Source organism: Esox lucius, chromosome 7 (genome assembly GCF_011004845.1).
Source record: "Esox lucius isolate fEsoLuc1 chromosome 7, fEsoLuc1.pri, whole genome shotgun sequence".
Classification (NCBI taxonomy): domain Eukaryota; kingdom Metazoa; phylum Chordata; class Actinopteri; order Esociformes; family Esocidae; genus Esox; species Esox lucius.
This window is the reverse complement of record NC_047575.1, coordinates 29311190-29324369: the sequence shown is the minus strand read 5'-3', so window position 1 is coordinate 29324369 and position 13180 is coordinate 29311190. Positions and strand designations below refer to the sequence as shown.

The 13180-nt window shown below is 39.6% G+C and overlaps 1 protein-coding gene across 1 annotated transcript; it reads left to right on the top strand.

The window, feature by feature from the left end:
• Window positions 1-485: 485 nt before the first annotated feature.
• LOC105010748 (hepatocyte cell adhesion molecule) lies at window positions 486-12960 on the top strand. The gene is made up of 7 exons (XM_029120728.2): window positions 486-707; window positions 5323-5667; window positions 7257-7538; window positions 10540-10633; window positions 10918-11012; window positions 11115-11182; window positions 11908-12960. The coding sequence occupies exons 1-7, from the start codon at window positions 620-622 to the stop codon at window positions 12238-12240; spliced, it is 1305 nt and encodes a 434-aa protein (XP_028976561.1). The 5' UTR covers window positions 486-619; the 3' UTR covers window positions 12241-12960.
• The last annotated feature ends 220 nt before the right edge of the window (window positions 12961-13180 follow it).

Here is a 13180-nt window from a genome sequence, read left to right as displayed (position 1 = left end):
GTACTGAAATGGCCCCCACAGTCACCAGATCTCAACCCAATAGAGCATCTTTGGGATGTGGTGGAACGGGAGCTTCGTGCCCTCGATGTGCATCCCACTAATCTCCATCAACTGCAAGATGCTATCCTATTAATATGGGCCAACATTTCTAAAGAATGCTTTCAGCACCTTGTTGAATCAATGCCACGTAGAATTAAGGCAGTTCTGAAGGCGAAAGGGGGTCAAACACAGTATTAGTATGGTCTTCCTAATAATCCTTTAGGTGAGTGTATATGTTTTTGTTTCCTTTATTCGGAATACCTTTATTACAAATTGAGGTTTAAATAAGAATTTTATTAGTTTGTTTAAATATTTTATACAAAAGGTGAAATATATTTTTGGAACTTTGGATTTGAATAACTATCTGGATAAATTGCAGACTGTCAGCATATTCCAACTACACACACCCAAGGACTCACACAAACACACATCCCTCTGTCCTGCCTGCTTTGTTGTGCAATGCACCCAGCCCTGGTGGAGCCTGGCCTTGGAGGAATGGCTGGGCGCTCAGTCAGGGACGTGACCAGAGTGGACGAATCATGCTAATTGTCTGGGAGAGAAACGGCGTGTTAAACCCAAGATGAAGGCAGAGAGGAACGCTCTCTCAAAAGCAATAACCACTCCTCAACTTTTGCTGTTCGGGTATATCCTTGTTTCATCCCAGTCAGGTAAGTTGAACTTTCTTGTTTTGGGGGGACCCACATTTGTGCTGACTTAAAGGAGAATGCATGGTTCCCTTGCAAGACAAGACAAGGTAGCAAAAGGTATTAGGAGTTTAGTAGACAGGTGTATGTTGTTAATTGCATAATCTCTGACTGACAGACATGTTTGGCTGATAGGTTGGGGCATGTCCTACTAAATAACTTTTGCTTGGAAAAACATATTTCCATCTCATATTGTCTAAGAAATTATATATATATATATATATATATATATATATATATATGTGCATATTTAAATATTTCCAACTGACATGTGTGCAATGTCATACCTAATTACTAATTACTAATCCTAAACCAAGTGTACTGTAATTACACTTCTAATCATTAAATTAACAAGTGATAATTATCATAGTAATAGCTACATAAAAGTAAATAAGTTTGGACAACATTTACTTTTAAGTAATTTAGGAGACACTCTTCTTATCCAGAAAGTACTTACATTTTTGTATTGGCCTCCTGTGGGAATTATACCCAGAACCCTGGCATTACAAGCACAGTGCATTACCAACTGAGTAATACTATGCATAATCTATGGATTTAAAAATGTATATTATTTGTCAAAAAACAGTCTCAATGGCCCCAAGAATGAGTAATATACTTGCAATGGACATTCTCTATTGATCAATATCTTTGTCCTTGACTGTTTAGTCTGGGTTTTGGAAATCTTTGTTCCATTATTAAACTGAAGAGTTTGTTCTCAACAACCAACAATGTTCGGTTCATATCAGTGCAACGCCCATGTTAGAAATACACTTCTCAGAGATGTTGTCCAATAAGTTCAGCAGTTTCGCTAAAGTACCGTTTTGTAAAATTATGCCATGGAGCCAAACTTTTCTGTGAAAATGGCTCAGGCAGAAGGGTTTGTGGTTTGGAGGGCAGATGCTGGTTGGTACAAGGTTGGCTAAGAACTTGAGCTCAGGATATTCAGGTGCGACATAGAAACATACATTAGTATATGCCTTATAAATATACAATTTTAATTAAATGCACTGTACCACTGAAGTGTGCATATTCAAACATAGAAACATACGTCTGACAGACATTCTTCGTACTTTGAGAGGTGCGGTTATGTCATGTCATTGCTGTTGTGTTGTCATCAGCAGAATCACTGGGGCCCTCTGTGCCTGGGCTCAACCAATCGGGAGCTTGTGTTGCACTGAGAGCTCTTTTCATGAGCTGCCAGGAAGGAAATTGGTTCAAACAATCCTCCCTTTTGTCAACTCATCCCAGCCTTCTCTGAAGACTTGCAAGCCGTTACCACGGCAATGTAGTGCTGCCACACAGGCTTGCTCCAGTGCGCTCCGCCTGAATTGTGGTGGGGGGGGGGGGTCCAGAGTCAAGTCAGCAGCAGCCTACCGCCCACAACAACAGCCACTCTGATTTACCAGCCCACTCTGATCACATATTAGGCTTTTTCCCTTAGAGAGAAAACCTCTGCTCAATGAACTGTAAAAATTCCATCAATATCTGTCAATAATTTTGACTATTGGAGATATGCTTTGTAGCGACCACCAGGCCCGGACAATAAACTGTTAATGCCTGCATCACACAGGTTTTAATATATAGTCAGACATACTAACCTTCAATAAGGTAATTGGATTGGAAGAGGTTGTAAGCATTCAGGCCAAAGTAATACTAAGACTTTAATATTACCCCTTTCATACTAACCTTAAAACACAGACTCTTTGTTGTCATGAAAGGTATCTGAAAGGCATTTCGGCAACAAATGTGTTATTGGCAACCAACCTAAAGATTATTTCAATAAAGTTCTGACTCTGTTAATATAAGCATTAATGTATGTCTGAGAATGCCTTTTCACACACTTCATTTTTATCGCCTGTTACTTAAAGATCCTGACACGTAGCACCCCCTTTGGTTGGACCAATCACAAAATTTTACTGAGATAATGCGCATCAAATTGGGTTGTTTTGGTTCCTTGATGGTTGAACCAACAAGGCTGTAACATAACTTTAAAGGTTAATTGTATGAAATGCTGTTTAATTCATGTTCCTCATGTCGTCATAGATAGGTGCTTATGTTCAAACTCAACAACAAATTCTGTAATTCCTGCACATATCTAAATCACTGGAATACACTCATTAGATAGCCAACTAATATTAGTGAGTAGCTAGCTAGCTAGAATTACTAAGCTATGAGGCACCATTAGCTAATTCTCCATGCACTGACACAGCTCAATGACAATAATATAATGCAGTATATTCATAATACTGTCTTACCGTAGCTAACTAGCTATGAAGGTTTACATTATGTTAACAGTGGCTAACAATGTTACAGTTTAAACTTTTAGCTGTCCGAACCCTGTGGAAGGTCAGTTCCCAGTCAGCCCAGTAAAAACTATTCTCTGCCCTTCCACCCTAAATGGTGGAAATTGCTTCCCCTTTGAATTAGGACAGCATTCCCTGCCCATAACAATAAATAACAGGCTGTAGGTGGATAGCTTTGTAAAAACTCATAACAATGTCAGCTTTTCACAGCTACTAATTTAGCAATAGTAGCTAGCTTAATGAAATAAATGTTACGCTGTTGTTGCTGCATTGGTTAGCAAACTTCATGAATATGGATCATTGGTGCACATACCACATCAGATTAAGACCTGCTCAACAGAATCTGGAAATGATTTACAGATTTATTGTTATAGATTTTATTTCAACCTGTGTTAGGCAATGGACCTAATGGTCCTAAGGATGGTCCAGAACTGGGCTTTTGGGTCTCCAGCACTGGCATTATGCATGGAATGGTCATAAACTCAATATGGCATGTATTAGAAAGAGTTCAGAGCGTAATGCCAGATTAATATCAGAGTGCGTAATACACTTCAACTACAACCCTGTTTCCAAAAATTTTGGCATGCGGCGTAAAATGCAAATAAAAACAGAATGCAATGATGTGCAAATCATTTAATCCCCATATATAATTGACAATAGTACAAAGACAACATATCAAATGTTGAACCAAAGAAATGTTATTATTTTTGGAAAAATATAACCCCTTTTGACTTTTAAAAAGTTGTGACAGAGGCATGTTTACTACTGTGTTGCATCACCTCTTCTTTTAACAATGCTCTGTAAACGTTTGGGAACTGAGGAGACCAATTGCTGTAGTTTTGAAAGTGAAATGTTTTCCCATTCTTGCTTGATATAGTTTCAGGGTCTCCTTTGTTGTATTTTTCATTTCATAATGTGCCTAATGTTTTCAGTGGGTGACAGGTCTGGACCACAGGCAGGCCAGTTTTGCACCTGGACTCTTTTACTATGGGGCCATGCTGTTGTAATACGTGCAGAATGTGGTTTGGCATTGTCTAGCATGGTAAGGTTTTAACTTGCATTTGTGGATACAGTGACAAACTGGTTTTCAGAAGTGTTCCTGAGCCCATGCAGTTATTTCCAAAACAGAATCTTGTCTGTTTTTATTGCAGTGCTGCCGGAGGGCCCAAAGATCCAATATTGGTTTTCAGCCTTGTTCCTTGCATACAGAAATTTCTCCAGATCCTCTGAATCTTTTATATATATAATATTATATTATGTACCATAGATGATGAGATCCCCAAACTCTAAGCAAATTTTTGTTGAGAAACGTTATTCTTAAATTGTGGCACTATTTGCCAGTCTCACAGAGTGACTTTACCATCTTTACTTCTGAAAGACTCATCCTCTCTGGAATGTTATACCCAATCATATTTGCTGACCTGTTACGAATTAACCAAATTAGTTGTGAGATGTTCCACCAGGTTCTTTTTTTGTACAACAAAACTTCTCCAGTATCACACAACATTTCCAGTCTTTTGTCGCCCTTGTCCCTGTTTGTTTTGAATGTTTTGCTGGCATCAAATTTAAACTGGGCATGTATTTTTTTCCAAAAACAAAATGTTTCCGTTTCAACATTTGACATGTTGTCTTTGTATCTTTTTCTATTTAATATAGGGTTTAAATGATATGCACATCTTTGCATTCTGTTTTTATTTCCATTTTATACAACATTTGTGGAAATGGCGTTGAAGTATTTATTACATCTGATCAGCCAGACATCCACCTAAACTCACTGCCAATGCAATTAATGTCACTGTAATGCAGCTCCTGACCAAAACAGAACAAATTCTGCCAAAATCAAGGAATCCACCTGGGATTCGCAGGCATTTCAAAAATAACACAATGCTTTTATTTTATTTTTACTTTATATTTATTTTTATTAATTATCCATATACCATATAGGTTTTTGGCCAAACTAGGCAGCACCCAGACTATAGGCAAGATAAGCTGCATAAGATCTGATTAACAGTTCTGGTTGCATTGTGATGGATACCAGTTCCGGTTACAATTATGTCTGAAAAGGTCGGGCCATTTTAAATTATTGAGACAACATATTTTGTATAGAAAACAACATTTAGCCATGTTACCTGGCTAGCTAGATAATGTAACATGTAAAGAGAAACTGTTCACTGAAATTTAGTACCATTGGCCATGAACACATATCGAGAGCACAGGAAGAGTGGTAAAAAAATATCCTAGCTGGAAGAAAGTGAATTGTTCTTCTTTGTGTACAGGAAGTATCCAGGGGGTCAACATCACCAGCCCTGGCTCCCTGATCCGGGGCACATTGGGTGGGGAGGCGCTCCTTTCTGTCCGCTACAGCAGCTCCAGTCCCGACGCACCCGTCATCAAGTGGCAGCTGAAGAGGGAAGACAAGCCTGTCACAGTGGTCCAGTCCATCGGCACAGAGATTATTGGAAACCTGAGGCCTGAGTACCGGGACCGCATCTTGGTGTTTGAGAACGGTACCCTTCTACTCCACAATCTGAAGCTGTCTGATGAGGGCACCTATGAAGTGGAGATCTCTATCACAGATGACACGTTCACCGGAGAGGGGAGTATCGAACTAACTGTGGATGGTAGGTGATGTACAGTGCAACAAGTAAGCTTTTCTAAGCTAGAACCAACAATATGGCAGGAGCCAGTTGGCTGAATATGTAGTATGAAGCAGCTTGATGTAACCACCTGAATATTAATCAGGGCCTTATTGACAATGAATCTCCTAAATGCTGTGCCGAGCACAGGGAATTGGGTAAATCTTTTATTTTCTTAATGAATAACCAGGGTTACTCTATGATTTGCATAAGAGAAGTGCAGCTCTTAAAGGCTCACATGCCAGTCTCAATGTTTCACACAAGAAATGCCCTGCAATCTCATTATGACAGATCTCTATACTGGATCAGTTTGCCCAAAATCAGTGGATTTAAACTTTAAACTATACTCATTGCTTACCATCTTGGTACCAGTCTTGAATAGCTGTCTACAGACTACCGTAACCAGAGTGGGCAGGTGGTCTTTATATTCCAGTGATGCAATACTATTGGATGTGAGGACTACTGTGAATATCTGTAATGAAACCAAAGTGTTGGGTCTGAGGATTTCATCCCGGTACATAACAGCAGTCAGGGTACCATTGCCTAGGACGTGGAGGTCTGTGCAACCCTCCAAGGATATGCCTCCCCCGACCATCACTGACCCACTGCCAAACCTGTCATGCTGGATGATGTTGCAGGCAGCATACCATCTCCAGACTCTTTCATGTCTGTCATATGTGCTCAGTGTAAACCTGCTCTCATCTGTGAAGAGAATGGGACGCCAATGGCAGACATACCAATTCTGGTGTTTTCTGGCAAATGAATGGTGCTGGGCTGTGAGCACAGGTCCCACAAGAGGATGTTGAGCCCTCATGCCAACCACATGGATTCTGTTTCTGACAGTTTTGTCAGAAACATGCACACCAGTAGCCCGCTGGAGATAATTTTGTTGGGCTCTAGAGGTGCTCCTGTTCCTCGCACAAAGGAGCAGAAACCGGTGCTGCTGCTTTGATGCCCTTCTATGGCCCTGTCCAGCTCCCCTTGTGTAACGGCCGTCTCCTGGTATCTCCTCCATGCTCTTGACACTGTACTGGAAGACACAGCGAACCTTCTTGGAACAGCACATATGGATGTGCCATTCTGGAGGAGCTGGACTACCTGTGCTACCTGAATGGGCTGCAGGTACCCTTATGCTACCAGTAGTGAAAAAGACACTAGCAAAATGCTAAACTTGAGAAGAATCAGTGAGGAAGGATAAGGAGTCTGTGTTTGTGGCCACCACCTGCAAAACCATTCCCTTTGGAGGGTTGTCTTGCTGTTGCCTCCACTGTGCACCTGTTGTCACTTTCATTTGCACCACAACAGGGGGCATTGATTCACAATCGCTTATACATCCGAAATGGACAGATTGATATCCCTGAAGGTTAATTGACTTGGTTTTATACTGTGATGATTATGTGTTCCCTTAATTTTTATAAGCAGTGTATGTTGTTGTGTCCTTGAGCAAACAATTTAACCTGTTTGCTCCTGGAAGTTGTTTGCGATAAGCATGTCTGTTTAAAAATGTATCATGAGATTCTATCCATTTTTTTAGGTCTTTTGGAGATGTTAAATGTTGTTCTTTTTCTCCATAGAACCTATATCCAAGCCTTACATTCACATGGAGGCCTCCTCAGTACTGGAGCTCAGTGATCACTTCACCCTGAACTGCTCCCATGAGAATGGAACCAATGCCAAGTATAGCTGGCAGAAAGGTGGGAAACCGCTGACCAATGACACGCGTCTGCAGCTGTCACCTGACCAGAAGCTCTTGACCATCGTGCGGGTGCTGATGGTGGATGACGACATCTACAGCTGCGCGGTGGAGAACCCTATTGGCAGCATGAAGAGCCTGCCTATCAAACTCACTGTCTACAGTAGGCTACTACAGTGGCGCTATAAGTTTGAATCAGTGGCATTTTAAAGCCACAATCTATAATTTGGTTTTCAGTTCAATGGGAGGCCCACCAGTTGCTTTGGTATTAAATTAAGGGATGGGGCTGCTAAATACTTAAACACTCTTGGGTATTCCAATCCATGTTATAGGCAAGTTTAGTGCTGTAAGTATTCACTAAATCAATTTGAATGGTTTTCAATAGGAATTGGCAATAATATGAAGTGCATAATGATATACATTACATTTGTTACGTTGATATACCTTTTATCCAATTTTAAATCAATGTCTTCTTTCTTTTTTGTTGTCAAACCCTCCACAATTACTCTCCAACTGTTCAGAAATAAGCAAACAGTGGCTGGAGTAAACAAAATAGCTGTACAGCTTCACTCAAACTGTAACTAGATATTCATAACAAATTCCCCACTAACCCTTCAGTACTAGTGTACTGAGAATAGAGATAACAAAGCTAGTTTACTTTAGCAAAATGTTGGCTTAGACAGTTTAGATGAAGCATGTTTGTCAAACCAGACAAAGTAGGCAGAATCATAAACTTAGCTATAGCCACACATAATGGGAAGTATGTGGCACAGTTGGTCAATCATATTAATTTCATGAAGCCATTTTTACATCAGTAAAAAAACATTTATATAGACACCCAGGCTAAACACAAAAAGCTACTAGAAACAGGCAGAATATTTATTTTGTAGCATTTGTTTGTGTTATTATACAAACAAATGCATTAGTCCACAGAAGTTACAATGTGCTAGCTGGCTAGATGAAAACATTGCCAGCTAACACATTTTTTGTGAAGAATCAACAACAAGTGGGACACAGTCATGAAGTGGAATGAAATTTATTGGATATTTCAAACCTTTTTAACAAATAAAAAACTGAAAAATTGGGCATGCAAAATTATTCAGCCCCCTTAAGTTAATAATCAGTTTTGCACATCGAGAGATTTAAATCTTTGCCCATTCCTCCTTGCAAAACAGCTCGAGCTCAGTGAGGTTGAATGGAGAGCTTTTGTGAACAGCAGTTTTCAGTTCTTTCCACAGATTGTCGCAGGTTTGGATGCAGGTCTGGACTTTGACTTGGCCATTCTAACACCTGGATATGTTTATTTGTGAACCATTCCATTGTAGATTTTTCTTTATGTTTTGGATCATTGTCTTGTTGGAAGACAAATCTCCGTCCCAGTCTCAGGTCTTTTGCAGACTCCATCAGGTTTTCTTCCAGAATGGTCCTGTATTTGGCTCCATCCATCTTCCCATCAATTTTAACCATCTTCCCTGTCCCTGCTGAAGAAAAGCAGGCCCAAACCATGATGCTGCCACCACCATGTTTGACAGTGGGGATGGTGTGTTCAGGGTGATAATCTGTGTTGCTTTTATGCCAAACATAACGTTTTGCATTGTTGCCAAAAAGTTCGATTTTGGTTTCATCTGACCAGAGCACCTTCTTCCACATGTTTGGTGTGTCTCCCAGGTGGCTTGTGGCAAACTTTAAACGACACTTTTTATGGATATCTTTAAGAAATGGCTTTCTTCTTGCCACTCTATAAAGGCCAGATTTGTGCAGTATACGACTGATTGTTGTCCTATGGACAGAGTCTCCCACCTCAGCTCTAGATCTCTGCAGTTCATCCAGAGTGATCATGGGCCTCTTGGCTGCATCTCTGATCAGTCTTCTCCTTGTATGAGCTGAAAGTTTAGAGGGACGGCCGGGTCTTCATAGATTTGCAGTGGTCTGATACTCCTTCCATTTCAATATTATTGCTTGCACAGTGCTCCTTGGGATGTTTAAGGCTTGGGAAATCTTTTTTGTATCCAAATCCGGCTTTAAACTTCTCGACAACAGTATCTCGGATCTGCCTGGTGTGTTCCCTGTTTTTCATGATGCTCTCTGCGCTTTAAACGGACCTCTGAGACTATCACAGAGCAGGTGCATTTATATGGAGACTTGATTACACACAGGTGGATTCTATTTATCATCATTAGTCATTTAGGTCAACATTGGATCATTCAGAGATCCTCACTGAACTTCTGGAGAGAGTTTGCTGCACTGAAAGTAAAGGGGCTGAAAAATTTTGCACGCCCAATTTTTCAGTTTTATATTTGTTAAAAAGGTTTGAATTATCCAATGAATTTCTTCCACTTCATAATTGTGTCCCACTTGTTGTTGATTCTTCACAAAAAATTACAGTTTTATATCTTTATGTTTGAGGCCTGAAATGTGGCAAAAGGTCGAAAAGTTCAAGGGGGCCGAATACTTTCGCAAGGCACTGTATCTCAAGTTTTAACAACATTTTTAGTTTGATTGAAGTAAATAGCAGTTTGGTTCCAGTGGTTAACCATCATTTGCAGTAGCAGCATGGTGGTGCATTTATGAATTTTCAATGGAGTGTATAAAGTGTGTAGAATACGTATATATATATATATATATATATATATATATATATATATATATATATATATATATATATATATGACAACATGCCTCAGTCAAATCGATATCAAATTATATTGACATCAATTGAATTGATGTTATTGACTGAATAGTCACAATATCACACTCCCACTTCTACTTTTCATAATGCTCAGTGTGCATTCCCCCTACTGTATACTGTAGGCCATCTTGTCACTGGTTCAAGCCTGGGAAATAATGCAAGCAGTAGCTAATGTTTTCTATAAAACATTAGCAAATTCCTCAATCAAAAATAAAAATTGTTAGTGGTAAGACAAAGAGTGGGAGGGACGTTAATCACTGACAATACATTAACTATGTGACTAGTTCACTGACAAATGAGTGTGTGCGTAGGAGGATGGGGAATTAAGTACATACTGTAATTCTGCTTGGATGTACTGTGCCGTTTGTTTTCCTTTGTGTTTGTGTCCCACCTGGCAACCCATTCCAAGAGTGGGGATATGGGTGCCGTCTGGGATACAGCCTATGACCCTCCTACCCTCCTGACCCTCCTACAGGGAGGAGTTCCCTCTACATCATTTTATCCACTGGGGGTATTTTCCTACTCATCACCTTGGTTACGGTGTGTGCCTGCTGGGGGCCGTCCAAGAAGTAAGAACCAAAGCCTTTTTTGGACTACTGACGTTTATCTCCCTCTGATGTGTGTAGATGCTTCTCTGCTAATTCATGATCCAATATGTACAATGGCAGATGTATACAGATTTTTCGATATATTAATGCAAAATAGCAGTTTAATAATAATTATGTGATTTTTAATAAAAATAACATTGACTATTTTTGATAGTAAAATTAAGTGTGTTTTATGACAAGCTGCTAAATTTGACATGAACAACACACACACACTTAAATCTCACCTATATGGTACATTTTTGCAGAGAACGTCAAAAACGTCAAATGAAACCCAGAGGTTTAGCAGGGCTGCCAAGGCATTTAATAGACCAGCCTGATTATTCCCCAATATATCATGCAGGTAAGGAAACAAAGAATAACATGTAATGTTCTGTTTTATTCATAATAATGAATACATTTTATGTATCAAATATATCCATACTGAGTTTTTTTCATCCTGTAGTTGATGCATCAAAAATGATGACTGAACATGAATGCAAGAATCCAGTGGCACTCTACATCCTCAAAGAGGTACCTCTCTAAATATAAGCTTGTTTGAATACATTTGAATCTAATAATCAATACAAATGCCAGAGGGTATATGTTTGCATGTGTGTGCGTGTGTGTATAATTGATATAATTAATATCAATGTCCTCGAGCAAAAGGTAAAGCAATGCACAAAAATTCCTCTCAGATTGTGAACCAAAATGAGTCTCAGACCCTGGCAGGAACACCTCTAAATAATTCTATTCCACTTTTGACACCAATAGGGTCTTGAAATGGGTACAAAATGTAGAAGTAAGGTTGCCATATTTTTGAAGAATTAGAATTGGTTAACTTTTTTTTAATTAACACCTCAGGTCTAGTTTTGGACCTGTTGAGAGGTGAGTGCGTGTGAGTGTGGACAACCATATTCTAAATGGTTGCAATTAATATAAGGTCTTGTACATGACCGCCTTGTCGACTTGGTAGATACCAGGGACATATTCTGCTGTCAGGTGAGCCTGTTTTGATGCTGATGGAAGTATGTTTTGTAGGGTACAAAATATGCCAGACATTGCTTTTTTAGAGGGAGTTCAAGGTGAGCTTTCCAATACTAATGTTACATGTTGCCAAGGTTGACTTGCCAAGGTCCTAAAATACCGGCTCCTTGTGTTAGCCCAGAACAGCCTAGTGTATTGGTATAGAGTGTGTGTGTGTTTGTCTGGGTGTGTGCGAGTACATGAGAGTATTGACTTGGTTTACCTTGTTATAGGATTCTCCTCAGGGCGACCGTGACTCACTTGGCAACATAAGCCTGAGCACCCACTCTGAACCACCAAACAGCCCTCCCAGCTACAGCAGCTCCCTGCCCCCCTCCTCACGCTCCCCTGACCCTCCTGCCCGCTCTTCTCGCATATACCCCCGCACCCCTGTCAGCTCCCCTCCTTCGCATCACAACAACAAGGTGCCGAGCAAGTCCTCCACCCCCTCCCCGCCCCGCACTCGAATCTCTGGGCGCATGTTCCGCGCCCCAGTGGGCATACCGCCAGCCCGTCAGTTGGAATCCGCCCCCACGCTGGAGAGCAACGGCACCACTCATGCCTGATTGTCTGTCTCCAAGGCCTGTAGGCATGAAGTGTATGTAGGCTTCAACACCATGATTAGTTGAAGCAGGAACATATTCATTAGACATCAAAGGGAACAATGTCTCTGAATGTTCACATACTGACTGTATGTAAAAGCATTTTAATTACATGATAGTACAGTAATATTTGTCACAGAACTCAACACTGTACTCATTCTATCTTCAGTGGGTTTACACCGTTGACATTAATAACTGTATGCCTCAGTTTTAGGGTTTGTTCTGAACGTTAGTTTTTTTTTTTTTATGTTCCATTCTATTAGGTCCCATTTTTAAGACCTGTTCATATGTAAAATATATGAAACCTCTCTTCAAAATAAAACTGGATTGTTAAATGTTGATATATTTTGTATTGTGTGGGTGTAATTTAACTAATACTTTTAAGTGCTCTTTGGTATTACAGCTAAATAATTAAAATACTGTTTTTCCTATGTAAAGAGTCAGTGGATATTTAGGAAATATCTAAGAATGTTTATAAATCTGTGATGGTCCGTGATGGTTTTGGTATATGGTGATCTTTCTTAAAATATATTTTCTCTTAAATGTTTATCACATGTAGTGAGTAAATTGATATTTCTGGGTACAATTATTGAGAACTTGTTGAAATATTGAAATATTAGAAGAATTTCTATAGATGTATTGTACATATCAGTAGAGATGTTTAATAAAGTTATGAAGAAATAATCATTTCTAATTTGTTTTACTCAAAGTAAAACTTTATTGACTGTTTAAATGTTTTGACACTTTCATATTTTCAGTTTGCATTTTCAGGCAAGCATGCATTTTTCCATATTCATGGAAAACGACAGTACTTTTAAAAACATGTTTTTGTAATAAAGAGCACTCTGTGAAATTAACTCCTTAGCCTGAAATGCCACCACTCATGTTGCAGATTAGCTATCGA

Bases quoted from the DNA above. Each gene is read 5' to 3' on its own strand.
- LOC105010748 (XM_029120728.2), top strand. From the start codon at position 620: ATGAAGGCAGAGAGGAACGCTCTCTCAAAAGCAATAACCACTCCTCAA. The intron at 10,634-10,917 runs GTAAGAACCAAA...ACATTTTTGCAG, and splicing joins TGCTGGGGGCCGTCCAAGAA to AGAACGTCAAAAACGTCAAA. The intron at 11,183-11,907 runs GTACCTCTCTAA...ACCTTGTTATAG, and splicing joins CACTCTACATCCTCAAAGAG to GATTCTCCTCAGGGCGACCG.